At 39.9% G+C, this 20,021-nt stretch overlaps 1 protein-coding gene across 9 annotated transcripts in view; it reads left to right on the top strand.

Moving 5' to 3' along the window:
* Positions 1-20,021, top strand: part of ADCY7 (adenylate cyclase 7) — a 59,714-nt gene that overhangs the window by 33,174 nt on the left and 6,519 nt on the right. For all 9 annotated transcript variants that reach the window (XM_071814440.1, XM_071814441.1, XM_071814439.1 and 6 more), the window contains 17 exons: positions 142-291; positions 2,435-2,583; positions 2,892-3,003; positions 4,825-4,952; positions 5,204-5,362; positions 8,745-8,877; positions 10,133-10,318; positions 11,211-11,254; positions 12,030-12,110; positions 12,920-12,992; positions 13,968-14,065; positions 14,755-14,839; positions 16,062-16,199; positions 17,303-17,365; positions 17,926-17,964; positions 19,063-19,226; positions 19,850-19,931. In XM_071814440.1, the coding sequence (XP_071670541.1) occupies positions 142-291; positions 2,435-2,583; positions 2,892-3,003; positions 4,825-4,952; positions 5,204-5,362; positions 8,745-8,877; positions 10,133-10,318; positions 11,211-11,254; positions 12,030-12,110; positions 12,920-12,992; positions 13,968-14,065; positions 14,755-14,839; positions 16,062-16,199; positions 17,303-17,365; positions 17,926-17,964; positions 19,063-19,226; positions 19,850-19,931 (1,884 nt within the window). The remainder of the gene's footprint in view (positions 1-141; positions 292-2,434; positions 2,584-2,891; positions 3,004-4,824; positions 4,953-5,203; positions 5,363-8,744; positions 8,878-10,132; positions 10,319-11,210; positions 11,255-12,029; positions 12,111-12,919; positions 12,993-13,967; positions 14,066-14,754; positions 14,840-16,061; positions 16,200-17,302; positions 17,366-17,925; positions 17,965-19,062; positions 19,227-19,849; positions 19,932-20,021) is intronic.

The raw sequence follows: 20,021 nt of genomic DNA on the forward strand, positions 1-20,021 counted from the left end.
ACTCCTATTTCCCAGGTATATCCTGGCTAATTGTGTGACAGGGTAAGAGAACAAATGAACATGGGATTGATTGTCTTTAAGGTGTTAGTAGAAGTATCGATGCCTGTTGTGCAGTAGGTAAATCTTTTTCTTCTTGTGCAGCTCCTTGCCAACGCTGTCATTTTTCTTTGTGGGAATCTGATGGGCGCATTCCACAAACGCCAAATGCAGGTCGCGTCGTGGGACTTGTATAGATACACATTAAAGTGCATCCAGGTCCGAATGAAATTGAAGATTGAAAAGAGACAACAAGTGAGTGAGCGTGTTCGTGTTTGGAATTGCTTGTTTTCATTTCTGCAGTATGATTGTTTAAGGTTGGTGACTAATGCGTGGTGAAAGGCTCGGGCCAATCTTTGTGATACCCACCTAGTGTCAAAAATAAAAGTTGTGCCATTTGTAACAAAAGAAGGAAGTTAAGGGGAGGAAGCTGTTCTCTGTGCCTTGTCTGTATGAAAATCACAGTATTTGTAACAGAATGGAATTGCCAGTTATTTTAGTTATTTTTTTCCTAGTAGAAATTGTTACTGGGCCTGGCCCAAGGTAACTAGGAGATCATGCCCCTAATGCCCTGAAGAGTACTGATAAGGTAATTTCAGCATTTAGTTTTGCGCATCTTTTGCTCGCATTTTTTTTGTTTTGAATTCCAAAGTATTACTCGCTTTTGCGTTTTCTTGTCTCATAAACTGTTTTCCTTTTGCTAGAAGGAGAAAATCAGAGCCTAAGGGAGAAAAAAAATTGTAAAATAGATTACAGTCTTTGATTATGACATTGTTTATTTCCATAAACTCCAGTGATATTTCAAGAATAAGCAAGGAATGTGAATTTCTTACTGAGCAAGGGTTGTGAAGAAGTGTCAAGGCTGAGACTAGGGCACCTTTCCTCTTTTATCCCGGTACAAGCAGGGTTCAGAACAGTGGCTCTGGAAGGCTGATGTGTACCCAGTGCTCTGCCCAGCAGTTAGACAAAAGGAAGGGCCTGAAAAGGGACTGACTCGATCCCATCGAAAAGGAGCAAATGCTGGTGCGATCCGTGTTCTGGTGCTGGTCTGGTGAGATAACAAACCTGCCTGGGAGTCCTGGCAGGATCTCCTTGGCTGATGAGGGAACTTGCATGGGTTTTTCTTTTTACAGTTCCTCTTTTTAAGTGTAGATGTGCTTAAGTCTATGAAGAGCTTTCTTCTCATCTGGGTTGTAATTTATCACACAATTTCGAGTCTCCTTTTTTGCTTCCAACTGGCTTGCTGTGAAAACGATGCAAGAAACACAGTTCAGCATTCATCATCACATGTGAAAACTTTGGAATGTGTCAGCCTGTGACATTCACTGTGGCTCTGCTGTCAGTTTAACGTGTTCCCCAAGCTTTACCCTCCTGGTATTAAAAGGCTGGAGGAGGAGGAGGTGTTCCCGTTTCTGGGGCAGATTCAAACTAAACTGCTGTCTGTACCTAGTGTAGGCCAGGCCTTGATGCTCAAGGCCTCCCTCTTCCCACTGTGATCCAAACACATTTCTTTTTGGTGGCAGGCACTGGTTAAGTAACCCCGTCAGCTGTCTGTATACTGCTGCCTCGGCTGGTCAGGAAGAGGGAACAGTCATTCGGTCCAAAGGGACAGTGTTTTACTCAGTTACACAACGCGTTGACCTTGCTGGCAACGTCATCTGGAGAAGTTCCTGCTTGTAGCTGCTCCACGCAACATTTCCTCTGCTGCGGGGACGCTGGCTCTGGGGCCGTAGAGCCCTTCCTGCATTAAAAGGACCATTTTTTTGTCTTCCTCTTCTGCCCAGCAACTTAACAGGGTCGTCTTTGAAGAACAGGCTTTTAAGCCAAAGCCAGTGTAAAGCAGTCGAAGAGTCTGTATTCCCACTCAATTCAAAAGACTTTATTTCAGTGGCATCAGTTCCTGGTTCATTGAAGCTACAGCAGCATGTTGTTGACACTTCTGTATCTGTTGCTGCTTTTCCGGCATTTGAGAATTCGCAAGGGCTTTTAATACCGCGTGGATTGTTCGTGACTCAAGATAAGCTTTTCCCAGAAGCTTTATCAGATGATGCTCATGTAACACTGAGATCGGTGGACAAAATAAGTTTTCGTTTATCCAGAAATTGTAATCTTGAATGCTGAATTTTTGTGGTTACAAAGAGGTGGCACATCTAGGTCACAAGGAACAAAGGAAAAAGTATGCAACAGCCTTACTTAACTGTAAAATTGGTGATGTTGAGAACAGAAATGTTATAGTACCTTCTGGAAAACCTGACATGCATTACTCAAAAGCTACTTGAATAAAGCTGGTTTGTTTGTTTTGGTTTTTTTAATTCCTTCTCGCAGTCACTAAAGTCCTGCAGTTTCAAATTCACCGTGCTGTGAATTTGGCATCATTTTTTTCCCCCTCTCCTTTTAGGAAAATTTGCTTTTATCCATCCTGCCAGCGCATATCTCTATGGAAATGAAGCTGGCAATCATAGAGCGACTAAAGGAAACTAATGATAACAGGCAAATGCATGACAACAACTTCCACAGTCTGTACGTAAAAAGGCACCAGAATGTTAGGTAAGTCAAAACTCTAGAAGAAATAGTATGAATATAAGGTGCTGATTCTTAAGAGGGTATATGATCCAGCAAAATGAACGTTTGGAGGTAGATTTTCAGGCCTAAGCAAGCTGTGGGAAGATAATGTGTCTTGAACTCATGTGTTGCTTTCTAAATCCGTTTTGATACTTGAACCCTTTATTCTGGAGTTCTTTTCCAAAGAGAGATACTTTCTATTAAATGCATTTTAATATTTAAGCTGACTGTGAAACAGCCATATGTTCATATTTCAGTTACATTGTGTTTTTTTTCCTTATATTCTTGTCTAGCATTCTTTATGCAGACATCGTAGGATTTACTCGCCTTGCCAGTGACTGTTCTCCTAAGGAGCTGGTAGTGATGCTGAATGAACTTTTTGGAAAGTTTGATCAAATTGCGAAGGTACGTGTTGCACTTTGTTGTGCAGTCGGGATAAAGGCCACCTTTGCAAAAAATAAGTCGTCTTTTCTGTGAGACAGTGCTTCCAAGTCAGGAAGGGAAGAGTGCTTTGGCTTTTAAGCTAACTAGGAAAATCCCCTTGAAACAGTATTTAAAACAAAAATGGGAAATGTAACAAGTTATTGTAATTCCAATTCAGGGGCTGCATCATACATATGTTTGTATGATTGACTCTGTAAAGATTTCTTTTATCCTGTAACGCTGACCCTGATCTTGGATATATGTTCTGTTCTATCCATTAATTTTTCTGTTAGTATTATGAGGCAAATATGGCTTTAGGAAAATAAATGCTGCAGTTTGCTTCATCCTGTGTGACATCAAAAAAACAAATAGCAACCCAAATTCTGGTTCTAGAAATTTAGCATTGCTCAAGCAGAAGTCAAGACTAATGAGTACATGGTTTAAAGGTGTTGGTTTGATTTCATAATTGACTATATGTGGGTATACTGAATGCAAAATAGAAAATCAGTCGACTTGGAAAATCTTGGTTTTGTGAAATTCTAAAAATTCTTCAGAAAAAGTGGGAAAATGCTAAAATTAATATAGCAGAGGAGTGAAATTGCTTTAATTAAACCTTTGTGGATGTCATTGAATAAATTCTTAAATATATCGCTCATTAAAACCTGGCTAAAATCCTAGTTAGCCTCTTTGATATCTGTATTACATTGCTCATCTTTGTATTTATATGAATTCAGTTGTTGTTAAAACTTCAAGTACTGGCAAGTAAGAGAGTCGCACTAACTATATTGTAATTGTGTTGTTGTGAAGCAGCTATTAAGAGCATATAGAATAAGTTATGTTATCTTGGTTGCCATGAGCTTTATATGCTATGGTAGAAGCTGAGGTTAAAGACATCTGGTCATTTTTTGTGATAAATATAGAAAATATTCTAGATTTTGAGTGATACGATTTAATTTCTTGCTCCTGTGTGCCAATTACACGATTTAAGAAAGTCTGGATTTTGTGAGTCACGGTCTTGTGCAACCCTGTGGTTGAGCTCTAAGAAGAGATTCCTGCTTTTTGTGCTATTTTTGTTCTGCTGGGGACTATTCTCCGTCATCTTTTCTATCATGCAGAAATGTTGTAGGCTTCATATTACCTAACAAAAGTCAGTGGCTAAGCTGGACCCTGAGCTAGACACTGTCTTGCAGCTCTAAGCTAGGCCTGGGTTCTTGTGTCTAAGCTCAGCACTTGCTGCAACACTCAGAACCCACTCGTTGGCTTAAGATGGTGGAGAGTGGTGAACATTCTCTTAAGGCTTTCATGGATGAGGGAGAACAGCTTGGGTTGTTAAATATTTTCTGCTGTCAGATAGTATTGTGGGTTAATTCCTAACTTCTCCCTGAATTCTGTGCAGGTTTTATGACAATATGCAATGTTATTTAAGATGGCCTGTAATTCAGGGGTGAATAAAGATGAAGATTATAAGACAGATAAGGAGATTTTATTCTTTATGTCATAATTTCCGTGACAGTTTTATTTTTACTTATAGTTTCTCAATTACAAACAGTTCCACAGATAAAGTCAGAAAGCAGTAGGATGGTTTTATTTAAAAAATGCTGGAAGTGGTCATTTCTGTTACCCTCCAGTGAGCAACGTCCGGGCATTTGGATATGGGAAGGGAGAAGAAGTCGGCTTTGCTTTGACAGGGATTGAATAAGGCCTGACTTTCTCAAAATGATATACAGAAGTCCTAGTTTTGGGGTCATTATCCTACTTGCAGTTCATTTTTTCTTGTTCAATGTGTTTACTGTAATTTCACAGGAGAACGAATGCATGAGAATAAAAATCTTGGGAGACTGTTACTACTGTGTCTCAGGCCTGCCTGTGTCCTTGCCGGTTCACGCCAGGAACTGCGTTAAGATGGGACTTGACATGTGTGAAGCAATAAAGTAAGTACAGCACAGAACACTTCTTAATGTACCAAGGCTAAGATATTGAAGAAAGTCATTCTTAGTTTTCTTGTCAACATTCGAAGTGTATTTATTAGCTGTAGTTGAATAGTTATGCATCAGGTCATAAGTTTGTCTCTTGTCTTTGCACTAAGTGTGTAATGAGACTAAACCTGAACAGATCTCCAGGAGGAGGAGAGAGAATCAGAAGTGTAGCTGCTGCTCTAATAAATACCCCGCTCTCTCCCCAGGCAGGTGAGGGAAGCCACAGGGGTGGATATCAACATGCGGGTCGGCATTCACTCGGGGAACGTGCTGTGCGGCGTCATCGGCCTGCGCAAGTGGCAGTACGACGTCTGGTCGCACGACGTGTCCCTGGCCAACAGGATGGAGTCCGCCGGCGTACCTGGGTGAGGAGCTTCATTGCGCGCTGCTTCCCTCTGTTGTGGTTTCCATAATCCTGGTTTATGAGTTTGGAATTTGGAACTGTGCCGTGACACACATCCTCGTAATGGGATGATGAAAACAGAACAAATGTGTACTTACCAGAGCTGTAAAATTTTAATACACTGTGATTGTGTTTTCAATGAACTATAAAATTCTATTATTAGGCAAGTGACTACTTCCTTTCATTGGAAAAACTTTTGTCTTCAGCAGCACATTGTTGACTTAGTTAATTCACGTTGTATACAGAGATAATACTATATTTGTAAGTTTAGTTAAAGAATAGCTGTGCTACTTACATTGACAAGGCAAAGCTGCATATCTACTTACTATTTCTGTTAATATATCAATCAGTCCCACTTGATTTATATTAACTCTGTATTCACCACCACATTCCCCCAAGAAAACCCAGCTCAGAAATGAAAATGCAGCCTGATAAGGAGCATCCGAGCAAGGAGAGTTTGGAGCTGTTGATTGTTACGTGTTCTCTCGACAAAGCATTTGTCATGGGCAGAATGGGAAGGCGACCGAGTTGTCCCGAGTGGCAAAGCTGAGGCAGAGCAGCAATGGAAGGTGCCAGTGCGGAGGGTTGGGTCTCAGGTTGATATTCATGCTGCTTTTTTGAAGACACTTATTAAAAAGGACATATATATATATACACACCAGCATTTTGTATTTTCCTCATTTAAGAAAACATACTTATTTTTTTTCCAAGTCGGCGTTCACGTGGGTATATGTTAAGCATCAAAGTATTGGTTTCTCTTGGAAAGTGATTCTAACTAGTGATGTTATAGGGTTTCTTGTTATTTCTATGGCTCAGACAGCTTTTAGGTATATGCTTGTAACTTAAAAATGAATTTCTGCAAAGCGATAAGGGGATATGGATATCAAATTATTTTCTTGCATTGAGGACTGAAACAGAAAGAAAACTAATTGGAGCTTGGCTGACAGTTGCAATACCATCCAGGCTGAGTGTTTTAGTGTGTTGACTCAGCGTGATTAAACAAGAATACAGAGTTGTAAAGTTTGTTTTGTTGGTAAAGCAAACTACATGACTCTGAATATGGCATGAAAACATACTTTTCTTAGTCACGTTTTGGACCATTGCCTAATCTTGAAAACTTTGATTATTCCATTATGTTCTTCATGCTTATGTTTGATAATCCGTTGAAGAGTAAAGCTGCTTTAGGTTGGCTGCCTGATTCTGAAACATTGCACTTAATACTTCCTATATCTTCACATGTCAAGCACTCCCTTATCATGTGTTTCAAAACCAGGCAGAGTAAACCTTCCCTTTGTGGAAGACAGAGCCTTACAGGTAGCATGGGTTTATAATTGGTATGCAAACAAAAATGATGTGTCTGGGATTCCCCATTCCAATGTTAGATAGTCCTGTTCCTTTGGAAGCAGCAGTTTTGTCACTGGGAGCAGTTTGAGGTTTTTATTTTAAAATAGGAAGTATGCGTGTTTTGGGTTTCTGTAAGTCATAGAATCATTTTGGTTGGAAGAGACCCTCGAGATCATGGGGTCCAACCATAACCCACCCTGGCACTGCCCCATGTCCTGAGAACCTCATGTCCGTCTGTCCAACCCTCCAGGGATGGTGACTCCAGCACTGCCCTGGGCAGCCTGTTCCAATGCCCCACAGCCCTTCCCCCGGAGAAATTCTAAAGACTTTAGAAAGGCTGCAAGGAAAACTTCTGGCATTATAAATATTTTATTTCCATCAACAGAATGTCCTTGTTCATCTTCTTTCTGATTTTAAACATTGTTTGCATTCATAACAATGTAATACACTAGTAAAGCAGAAAGGACTAGCGTAAAAGCAAAATTAAAAACGCATTTATGACCAGTTCTCTCTAATATGTAAATGCCTGAAGGATCAGAAGAGGTTATTTTCTCAGGCCTGTTGACGCAGGCGATGGAGTGCAGTGTGTCGGGTGTTCTGCACCAGCGTTGTAGGTACAACAGTGCGTGTTACAGCTTGTCTTGGAGAGGCAGCTCGAGCAGAAGCACTTTGGGTTATGTGCTGATCCTGGAATCCAATAAGCATGAGTAACTGCTGATACATCATCCACGCAGTCATTTAAATGGAAAGGAGTTTGCGGTGAGACCTGACGTGTGTGATCTGGGGAAGAGGAAGCCTGGTAAAATGGAAAATGGTGGATGGTGCACAAATGTGCTGCCTTTGGAGATAAGTGGAAAACCACAGGAAACCTGCTGCGGTACATGACTGTGTTTTAAGGCTCGGTTAATGAAGACATCGCCCAGTATGCCTCAGCCCCTGTAGGAGAAAACCCTGCTTTAGAGCCAGCTTTAAAATAACAGATTTAAAGGTTCGCCTCAATGGCAAAACTGCGTAATCGAGGTAACAATTAAAAAATTTGAGCCAGTGGTCTCCAGGTCTTTGGACAAACCTCCGTGCAGCGTAATGGAGCGGAGGCGGACGGGACGGTGATCCCCTTGCTCTCTGCAGTTAGGTGGGATCGCTGCACGCTGTCAGCTGCCATCGGGGAAACATCCTGTCCCTGCTCGTGCTGATGGATTGTAGGACTGACAAGGCAGTGATTAACCCCTCCTGCCAAAGAAAAGCGAGGAAAACTGTGGGAAGATGAACAATGAGAAAACAGGCTACAAGAAATGCTATTTTGTTAACACAGTCAAGTCTCTTGTTGAGAAATTCTCTGGAAAGATATTACTTGTTATTTATGTAGAAATACATGATTTGCGATATTGAACTATATTATGTTTAAGGGAAAGTGTGAATGAGTGCAGAAAAATACCAGCTGCTCCCTTAGAGGTGCGTTGCTGTGTTACGCTCTCCTCTGTTTCAGTCAAAAAGACAGGCTTTCAGAGTTATCCCACTAGTTGACAATAAATCTTTTCCAGCCTTTTTTCCCCCAGACTATGTAGCCATCTCCTCCCCTCCTCATGCATTTCTAGACAGTCCTCACTTGTCTTTTGTTTTGAGCTTCCATCGCAGCTCTCGCCATCTGAAAGAACCCGCCTGTGGGTCTGTCTGTCTTGTCAGTCACCACATCTCCTTTGCTCACATTTCTGCTTGTTTGTTGTACATCTCTGGTTATTTCAAGTTAATTTTATGCTGATACCATCTCATTCTGGGAAGCGTTATTTAGCACACTTGCTATGAAAGATGGGTGACAAAGAACTGCACCAAAGGATTGCAAAGATGGTTTTGAAGTACTGGCAGGATTTTGCAGTTGGCTGCCAAAGCAGAAGGTGGCTGAAAAGCAGCGATGTCAGCAGTAGCCATTGAAATGTAAATGAAATGCTTAATGTGACCTTTCTGTAAGTGTTTGGGTCTCTTGTTCTTTCTCCCTTTCTCAGCCGTGTCCACATCACCGAAGCAACGTTAAATCACCTGGGCAAAGCTTATGAAGTAGAAGAAGGGAATGGACACCTGAGGGATCCTTACCTTGAATCCATGAAAATCAAAACCTACTTAGTAATTGATCCAAGGGTATGTGTATGTTTTTAAGCATGTGTATTTAATCCAATATATACATACATTTTAAGTGCATAGGTGTCTGTGATGCATACACCTTTTTGATCCAGGAACATAATTAAAGCATGCTATGAGTCATCTGAGTAGCTTGGCTTTGGGACTTCAGATCTAAAGCATGTCCTACTGTTTTATGACACGATTATTGGTTTGAAAGTAATAAGTGTTATGCTGAAATCTCTCATATGGCCCACATAGTCAAATACGTATTTTTATGCTATGTATTTGTGTGAAGCGGGTCTCTCACAGATCCAAGTCAAAAAGTGGAATGAAGTCATGAAGAATGCCTGTGCTGTGTGGCCACTTTCAGATAGAATATTCCCTGCAAAATAGCTCCTGGGATTTTCTTCCTCACTATCTTAGACGTGAGATTCACCTTTTTTTCAAGGTGTAAAGTTAGCAATTGTTGGTTGTCCCTTTACAGCCTGGTAAATGCAAACAAATTGCTATTTTGGATCAGCTTGTGATTGATGAGTAAAATATCTCAGAAGAAAAAGAATGACAATTACAAACTACTTTCCTTCAGGTTCTTTAATTATCAAGAACTCAATCTTGTCTTTGCCTGTTTTATGTACTCAGCACTGCACCCCCACATGTACACAGCACACACTCCCAGAATGAGGATCTAAGTGTATTAATAAGGTCCCTGTCTGCTTGAAGATACTTATGAGAGATGTTAGAGAATAACCAGTCATTGATGTATCGGTTGATTCTGTAGTTTCAGCTCCCTTTTAGACCACAAGGGTACACCCTGTATACACTGCCTGACTCTTCACCTGTGATGGAGGGATATAATCTAACGTCGAGTCTGTCATTTGTGGGCTCTTCTCCCAGGCACCGTTTTGATACGCCCCGGCTCAGCAATTGGGAATCTCTCTCCCCTGCTGCCGTGCTGACTGCAAGGAAATTTTATCTGTTCGTAAGATCTTGCGATCCCTCGATTATCTTCAATAAAGCAGGAAGACTGAACGCTGCAGCGCTACAAGCAAAGGCTTGTAAAGGCAGCTGGAGCAAATACGTCATGATTTGCTTTAGCTCACAGTAATTAAATAGATAAAGGAATCAGAGTGGCTGACACAATGCTGATGTGTGTTTAGAGTCCTACTAAATAGCTTGATTTTCATAGTCCTAAACTACTCAAGTACACAGAGCTTCATCTCTTTGTAATTTGTATCATTCTCTGTTTTCTAAATGAGCATGTTTTTTCTGTTAGTCCAAACAGTGCGGGTCGAATAACCATCTCCCTAAAACACGAGTTAACGATGGGCTGAAGATGCGCGCGTCCGTTCGGATGACGCGTTATTTGGAGTCCTGGGGAGCTGCCCGGCCCTTTGCCCACCTGAACCACCGGGAAAGCGTCAGCAGCGACTCTTCCAGTTCACAAGGAAGGCGAAGGAAGGTGAGGTTTGGAGTAGGGATTGTCACCCTGCGATTTGCAGACTTCTCCTCGTGTCCATGATGTGAAACTTGAAATCCAATTCGGTCATTGTAGCTGAATTTCTTCTGCTACTCTTGGTGTTAAATGTGTACACAGAACTAAGAAGATATCTGTGCAACAACTCTTTCTGTCAGAACTTACTGTTACTCAAACTCTAGCATGCTATACTCAGAGTAAAACTTCAAAGTAAAACTTGGGAACTATCTTTTTTGTACCTGACGTTTTTCCACCTTGGGGTCCTGCTTGCTACATGTGGTTTTGGAAAAAAGCGAATTTATTCCAGCCTCCAGATGGACTCAACATTTACTTAAAATGTATAGAAAATAAACAGTCCCTGAACATGTTCCACTTGCGACAGGATTTTATCAGTAAAGAGTTTTTAAGATTAAGAATTCTTAAGATTTTTAAGATGAGAACTCATTTTACTTTCCACCTGGCCTCCCCACAAGCTCAGAGGAGGAGGTGTGCATGCTCTTTGGTGTGCTCATGGAGGCGCAGCAAGGCTGTACGACCGGCTCTAGGAAGTGTTAATGGAGTGTCCATCCATTCCAGTTTGTGGCAGTGGTTTCCAGTCTCGTTGCCTCTGCTGATGTTAGTTATTTCAGTGTGTGCAGAAAGAGAAGGGAAGTATGTTCAGTTGTTTTCTAACAGATTTTTATTGGTCAGAAAATGCTCACTTGTTAAAGCAGAAAACATTGCTGGAAAGGGTTGATGAGCTTTTCTATTTGAGAATGGTTCTTGATTTTTATTTGTGCATAAAAATATTTTTAGCCGCTTCCTGAAGTTTATTTTTAGTAGTTGTTTACCATTTACTGACTTGTGCAACTTATTCTGAATTCCTTTCATGGTTTAGGAAATACCTTTGTGTTCCACTGGGCGCCAGAGAACTTCTGACAGGTTCGTCCCGTACTTTCTTTTCTTAAAATACACGATCCTGTGCTCCTCTTGCAGCTCAGTGTTCTGTAAGCAGGCGATCTTTTGGCTGATTACTCACTGTGTGTACAGCGTTCCTGCATTAGAAAGGCTAAGCCAAATCTTTGGCCTTTAAAAGGCTTCTCAATTCACATTTGTTATTGTTATTTTTATCAGACTCTAGAAAGAGCTCCCACCCTTTTCATCTCACTGACCTCTCAGTCATTAGGTTGCATTTTATTTTATGGGCTGTAGCAGGATGGAGGTGAGTAGGGAAGAGACCTCAAGAGCAATAGAAAACAAATCAAAATACCTCATATATTGTAAGCATATATATGTATTGTAACCACTTGTGCTACCTCAGCTTTTGGTTCTTACTCAAAGATGCTAGATTTGTTTGTAAATATCATAGCACAAAATAAATACAGTTAAACATAATCTTAGGGCTAAATATGTGTTACATTTTACAAGATATGTCTTTGGTTAGTAGTACTAATGTATACCATTGTAGTGTAATAAAAAATTGGTGCTGTATGTAGAAATGCTTATAATGGCACCTGTACCACTGAGTCACCAAGCAGATGTTTTTCACTTGTGAAAAATTCTATTAGTTTGTCAAAATATTGGCTTGAAAAATGCATGATTGGAGTGAGCAGAGAAACGTTAGTGCAGTGCTTCTGGCTGGATGTGTTGATCAGATTGGAGCGTTCTTGTTCAATGTTTTCCTGGTGTTTGTGACATGGCTTCATTTCCTTCTCAGAACTTCGTCTCAGAAGGGAAGGATAGAGGAGGATATCTATGATGAAATGATGTCAACCATCGAGGGCCTCAGTTCAACTAAGTATGCAGTACTTCATTTTTTTTCCTTCATATTTTCTTTGAGAATAATCTGCATTCTCAATTTTAAGTCTGGGTATAAAATTTACTTCTTGAAAATAAAAAGTTAGAAGGGTTTCTGTCTTGCCCTTTTTTGGTCTTCTTTTTACTGTATGAGACTACTACTGCTTTATTATAGCAAGAAGCCAATGGTTAGTCTAGCTGTTCAATGTGGTGTAGTGCTATGAAGGAGCAAAATTATTGCTTTGTTTCTGATGTCTGTCCGAAGTAATGAGCCAATAGGAATTCATGTTTGTCTTCTTTTTATTAACATAAGTGTCAGGAAATGGGGTGCAGCCCTGAGCAAAACCTACGTGTAAAGTCTAAAGAAGTTTGTGTGGGTAATCATAAAATTGCTTCGGTGTCTGGTTCACTGAAGGTAAATGGTCTGTCAGTACCAGGTGGTGCATTTGGCACTAGATTTGCATTTAAGAGTACACAGGCTTAGACAATGTTGGTTTATTATTATTAAAATGCAATATTTAAATTCCTATCAAATGTGAAACAGTGAATTTGAGAAGAAAAACTCTTTCATCTTGCTGACTCTTATCACTGTATCTCAGCTATTCCTAACAAGGACCTGATGTTATTTAGGGGAAGTTTTTGGAGGCTTTGAGCCACCTCTGACATCTGCTGTTGTACTTTCCTGCTGTCTTGTGTGTGTAAATCAACGGCACTCGCCCCTGCCCTGTGCATCCCTACTACAAGGATGCTTTTGCCCACCCTCCTTGGCATGTTGTGAACATTTTGTAATGTGTGTCTCTTTGAATGCAGCCCGTGGTGCGGCAAATCAGATGACTTCTGCGGATTTTCACTGATTTTTGCAGAACCTGGTCTTGAAAAAGAGGTTGGTAAGAGCAAAATAATCCTTTTTGGTCTTTGATTTGCACTTCAGAACAGCATATCTTTGAAACTGTTTTCTTTCTGAAATGGGATTCTGGAGATGACTGCATGGAAAGCAGATCTCATGATTTGTTTGAGCTGGTCATTCTTTCTTGGTAATGCTAATTCTGTAGATTAAAGGAGGTTATCTCTAATCTGTGGTGAGGTTATTGCTGTAAGGGAGTTAGCAGGAGTTTGGCAGCTTTACTATATGAAGAACTTCTCTCAAAAGTAGTGAAAATTTTAAAAAGAAATCATCTTCATCTGTAATCATAGAATCATTGTGGTTGGAAGAGACCCCCAAGACCATTGAGTCCACCCATAACCCACCCCTGGCACTGCCCCATGTCCTGAGAACCTCATGTCCGTCTGTCCAACCCTCCATGGATGGTGACTCCAGCACTGCCCTGGGCAGCCTGTTCCAATGCCCCACGGCCCTTTGGGGAAGAAATTGTTCCCCACATCCAACCTCAACCTCCCCTGGCGCAGGGAATGAAAATACTCAGGGTTTTGTGGTTGTTTCTTTGCAAGTATAATACTGTTATTTGTTAGGTACAGTGTGCTTTCTCTGTTTGAATAACTGATTTAATTTACTGTGCTGCGGTGTGCTGGATGTAGTTACTGGTGTGTAAATACACTTGAAGTTTACTTCAGTGTATACTCATTTTTACAAGGATTTGGACTATGTGCATATGTGAAGTGCTTATGTACGTACTCAGTGAATTTGCTGCTAAATTTGAAGTTGTCCTTTGGACTGAGCTGTTTTTCTTGGTAGATGTTTGGGTTAATTTTATTTTATGGTTTTCTTTTGTCCTCTTTTAGTTCTATGTATATTTTTAATAGTACAGGATAAATTTGCAAATGTGTGTCATAACGCAAATGTAATAAAATTTAAAAAAACCCTGGCATTTTCTTAAAGATTTATGATAATCTGTTTTAGTATCGCACCATTCCTATTCCAAAACTGAAGAGTTACTTCGCGTGTGCCAGTTTCGTGTTCCTCTGCATATTTCTGATACAGATGTTTATCATGCCAAAGTAAGTGTCAGTATTTTAATAACTTATAATTAAAATGAACCAAGAGCTAAAGTGAAACTCACGCACGTGAAACTTTCAAAAGTCTTTTGGAGTTTCTGAGCATTTCTATTTAGGAAGCATACACCTAATTTACCTCTTAATAAAGGATGCATTCATGTTGTTGACCTAAGAGCCCAGATATCAGTATGGATATAAAATAGAAATATTTCTTTAATATTGTGTTTGCTTAGTACACGCAGGAAGATGCTCAGTTAAGTGAGGGATACTATTTTATAAGAATAGTTGGCTGTAAGCACATTGAGCAATGGAAAAATGGGATTAGTTGCTTAAAATGTGCTCCATGACTGTAGAGATGTGGGGCGGGAAGGTGGAGCTTCTCACACCTCCAGGAGAGCCGTTTGATGATTCTGACGTGTGTGGTGTATTTGTTTTCCATGGCTGTGTTGGTGCCTTTGCCACGTGGTTTGTGCACAAGGTGGTTCAGGCTGACAACCAGTAGAAGAATATCTTAAATTAGTGTTTGTGCAACAGACCAGCAATAACCTGGGCGCTGCTGTGGGTATCCAGTGATATTGGAATACAGATTGTATTTAACTTCAGAGAAACACTGTTAGCAAACATTAGTCTGAATTGCAGTTTGAAATATATATTTTTTTTCATTTAACACTTGGTTAATCTTTTCTGTTCAGAACTGCGAAACTAGGAATTTCCTTTGGCATCGTGGCAGTTATCGTCGTACTTATTTTGTTTGTGTGCTTTGCTGAGAAGTGTATGGTAAGTTTATTTTTAAGAGATTCATTCTTTTCAGAAGTGGACGGATGTCATTTGGCAACTTGGTCTGTCTTTCAGGGTGGTGAATTAAGCCCTTAATTTCAATAGGAGTTTGAGGAGCCTTGAAACTCAGATTCCCAGAAGATTTAATTGCCTGAAACTGATTTTCATGTCTGAAAATTCTCACTGTAATTCAGAATTATTTGGGTGCCCTAATAGATGGGAGGAGGGAGGAGGAAGTTATTAACACTTGCTGAGTGGGGTTGGGGTTTTTTTGAATTTATTTTTATTATGTTTGTTCTTAATAATAATTTTGATTGTACATCCTTACTGGAAAAAATATCAAAATAAGCTTGAACGCAATATGAGTTTTCATAATCATTTGTAAAGCCCCATGAAAATTAGAAACATATGAATAATTTATTGGCAGCAATTTCATAACTGTTCCAAATTCACCATTACCTCAATTGGGACACTTTATGTTTGTAGTTCCTTTTTCTTTACGTTATTAAGTGTATACAATTACTGTTTAAAAATTGCACTCTGTACAGGGGATAAAGATTTATGATTGATTTAAAAGTACATTTAGATGGCATGTATGGTGTTTATATATATATATATATAAAAAAGTGGATGGATTTTTATATGTGTTTGTATATATCTGTGTAGAGAGGTGTGTGTATAGGTATGCATGTGTGGTTTCTACGTATGTAAAAACACATGGAGAAAATTGCAAGAGTGCAATTGCATCAAACTTGAGTTTTACATGGGGTGTTTTGGTGTAGCATCCTTGCATAAGGATTGAAATTGTTAACAATTTTTCTCTGTAACAACAAATGGAGCATATTAGGATGGCAAGAAATGGAACTGTCTTTGATTGATTTCTATTTAGTCATCTGAAAATGTAGTTCCAAATATAACATTATAGCTCTCTTAAAAATACAACATAGGTTGGCACTATATGTATAGTAATAATTCTCTAGGGCTCTGAATCAGACTGTGATTTTGTATTTTTAAAGAAGAGGATTTTAGCACCCAGCCCTTATTTCAAAAGGAAGGCATCAAGTACTTAATCTGAGCAACTACATTTGGAGTTTGAAATTAGGATTCCAGTGAAGACTCTTGACACTCTCCTGCAGGGAAAACTTATTTTGCCTTTAAAAATATTTCTTCCGTGTATCAAAATGTTGCCCATGTTACTGAAACCAACTGATTTTGTTTCCAGAAGTGCTGCTCGGAGCGGTGGCCGTTCCTGCGCCGTCTTTGTGCTGTCTCCGAAAAGGTGGAAACGATGCCTTTGCTGCGGCTCCCTCTAGCAGTCATCACTGTAGGTGCCTTGCTCATTATAGCCATTTTTAATTTGGTAAGTAATCACATTATCTTTATTCTGCAGACTTACTGTAACACCCACGGTTTAAGTAACTGCCTGAATTCTTTTCAAGCACCTTGCTTTTTGCTGCTTTTCTTAATTTGCAACACAAGGACTAATTTACACCAGGATAATGCACAATGCTGTGTATTAATAAAAGCACTAAACGTAAAAATTCCCAGTTTGTAGCACTAAAAATTCGTGTGCGAGACTTGAAAGCAAGAAAAGGTGACATAAAATAGAACTCAAGATGACATTTATAATTACTATTGATTATAACTATTGTCACTAAGGTTGTTTTCTGTTTTTTAATGTGAGTTTAAGTGTCTGGTGGGTAGAAGTTTTAAGCAGTTTATTTGCACTAGTGAATCACGCAGACTGGGGAGGGAAGAACATCGCTTGGCTCTTATAAAACCAAAGACATTTTGGGTAGCTACTGCTAGGCTAAGATGCAAACGGAGTTTGTCTTTTAACTGTAGTTGGAGTATTGTATTGCACCTGGGGTACACACATTTGGAAGTCAACCCTTTGGAGTAACCAGGAGCGCTCTGCTGTGGGTTTTGATGTGGCATGCCATGTTAAACCTGTCCCGTATGTGCCATTCTTCCCGTTCCACAGGGAGTTTCTTCTGGTGGATCTACTGTAGAAAATGCTTAATTTTCTGTTGTAGGGTTGTTTTCCTGCTGGCCTCGGTCCTTGAATTGACTCAGTGGTGTTGTGTGAGCACCACCAGCCAGCGCACAAGAAACAGGAGCAGCTGCTGTCACACTGGGGCTGAGACGGAACCACGTGCTTGTGCCAGTTAGCACAGCCAGAATGGGAAAATTCACCCTGAAATAAAAAATAAGGAAATACATGGCAATTTTAACCGTTTCGCCCCTTGTGTGTGCATATATGTTTGATAAAATTATATGTGATATCGTTATATTTCAGCATTGATATTGCAATAGCACTGAAAGGGCAACCAGATCAGGACTCAGGGTATGCTATATGGAGAAAAAACCTTAAACTTAAAAGCTGTTAACAAGTTTCTACAGTCGTTTGTTTGTTGTGGAGGGTTTTTAAATTTATTGTTTTTTTTCTTCCTAATAAATCAGGCTACCGAAAAGAACAAACCTGCGAACTTTACCGGATCAAACGACCTGTGTGCTACCAGTTCTGTGAGTAGAGTACTGTCTTAATTCCTAAGATTAAAATGAAATGAGTCTTGGAGGGTGTGTATAATGTAGATGAATGGGAGCCTTTTGATATCTTTTCGTCTTTTGATAAAGGTAGAATTTTTAAATCATTGAACATAAAGATTTACTCTTACCGCAAGGCAGTTCTAGGGATAGTTTCTGTCATTAACTGTGGCTCTACTCTGCATCTTTTAGAGTACCCGTGGATAAAGCTGAATTCTTGGCTTATTTTGATTACTCCGCACCTTTTCAAGGCGTTCTCCAGCATTTCTGTAAGGATAGATCCAGCACTTATAACTACACAAAAGGATTATTTCTGAGCATTTCATTTTCTCACTTTAATTCCAAAGGAGCATTAGTTTGAGACCATCCAACATTTGGGATGCTCCTTTGTCACCTGCCTGCCCCTTTAGTTGATGTTTTTGAACAGGTTGTGTGAGGTCCTTTTCATTCAGGTCCTTGTGAAAGGTGCCGAGTTACACTTACATAACGCACATTGTACTTATTGGGTAACTTTCTGTTCTTGCATGTCCGTGAATCAGCCGTTCGGAAACACAACTCAGTCCTGCGTTGAGGAAACTGTAAGTAGTGAATACGTGTTACTTTAAAACACGGATCTCTGGGTATTGTGTATATTGCTAACAATTGGCAGGTTCTGTTGCTGTATAAACCACAGCTTTTTCAGGTATCTGGGAGCAGAAAAGTTCTTCATGATAGACCGAAAGGGCTTAAATGGCCAACAGAGCGATGTCGGTGGTTTCTGTTTCAGAGGTTTGGCTTCAGGGTTGTACCTGTGGGTGCCTGTTACTTTTTGGAAGTTACTCGATGCCTTTAGGATGTCAAAATTGGGGAAACACATCACTAGACAGGCTCTGATCCCGAGTTGCCCATAAGTTGTTCTACTTTCGTTCACTTCAGCAGAAATCTTCCCCATTTCCTAAGAACCCTGTGCTGTTATGCATGATAAACTCAGCTTTGTACATAAAGAGAAATAAACGCTTGAGGGGTAGAAGCTGAGGTCATGTTGGCGTTGGTTGTAAGGTCTGCTGGTTCAGCATCTCCCGGCCGTGTGCTGGCCTTGGGCACCTCCCCTCAACTGGGCATCTTTTTGGTAATTCCAGTGGATAACGGCCCCAGATTGATCAGGTTTATTAGCATCAAAGTTCTTACAGAAGAGCTGTGTCTGAGGTTGGACACCAGGGCACAGTCTTCACATGTCACAGGTTGGGGAGAGGGGAATGTGGGATCTGCTTACGCTTACAAAGGGGAGCACCGGCAGAAATAGGAGCAGAATGCTGGAGTTCTGGTTCAGAGCTGGACTATGGACCTACTTTGGGTTAGTTTTGAACTTTAAATAAAGCATTGCTCAAGTTAATAGACTTCAGAAGATAAATTCTCAAAGCTCTTCGGTTTTTATCTGACACTGCTTAGGTTGGTGTGATGCTTTTTGTTTAAATCTTCTTGTTTGTCTTCAGCAAATGAAAAAAGTGAACTGAAATGTATTAAGTTCAGCCTTTTAGCGCAATTAAAATAAGGCTTTAGGTGTATTTAGCAAGTAATTGTAATTTCTTCTACTTAAATGACAACGATCGTGAACTTAGAGCATTTGCTATGGTTTGAAAGTCTTTTGTGGATAAAACCCGAATAATGCAACTGTTCTTTACGTTCTTCTTTTACAGTATTATGCTTACTGCTGCATATTGGGCTTCATCGCTTGCTCGGTATTTCTTCAAATGAGCTTCGAACTCAAAGTTCTCCTCCTGTCCATTGCTGTGACCGTGTACCTCGTCATTTTTAACACCCTGCAGCACAGGAACCTCAGCTTCTACGGCAACAGCACCAGGTGCAGTGCGAAGTTTCTTATCATTGACAATAATGTTTCATTAAAGGAGGTGTTAGATTTTTGTACTGGAATACTGAAATATCAAAATACTACATGTCGGACATGACAAACCTTTCTGTAAAGTTAATGACTTGGAAATCATACGGGATCATGTTCTCTTTTCTTCTTTTAAAGAAAGTGTGTTCTGAAAAATTCTGTAATGTGGCTTCTGGGATCTCTGGAAGCTTAGCTTGGGAATAGAATATTACTCTTATGATAAGGTTGATCTGTTAAATTATGAAGAAAAGCTTTGCTTCTTCTGCTGCTCACACTGTGCTTGTGAGCCCTTGCTAGTCAATAGGATAGATAAGTCCTACCTCACTACACCTATTTGGAATAGGAGCAGCGATTTGCCTGATCTAATTGAAGAAACTATGAAAGTACTTCAGAGAAATCATATGTGGAAGAGTTTTACTGTTCATTTTTAGTCTGTTTCTCAGATTCTTACATAGTCTGATAGCTGAAGCTGTGGATAAATGGATTTTACAGAGCTTGTCCTTTGCCATCCCTGTCCCTCAGCCCTTAAACAGGTGTATTTTCTTAACACATACACATGACTTCTTGTATTGCTTTCTTGTTTTCAGGCTTTTCATCAAAGAGCCAAGGATAATGACTAATTTGTATCTGGTTCTGTTTTACATAACCCTAATTCTACTTGCAAAACAGGTATGTATGTCAAAAGCAATAGGTTCTTTTACTTGCAGCAAGTTAATTTAAATAAAATGCAACAGTATTGTTCGTTGAAATTGTGCACTA

This window comes from Patagioenas fasciata, chromosome 13 (genome assembly GCF_037038585.1).
Source record: "Patagioenas fasciata isolate bPatFas1 chromosome 13, bPatFas1.hap1, whole genome shotgun sequence".
NCBI lineage: Eukaryota > Metazoa > Chordata > Aves > Columbiformes > Columbidae > Patagioenas > Patagioenas fasciata.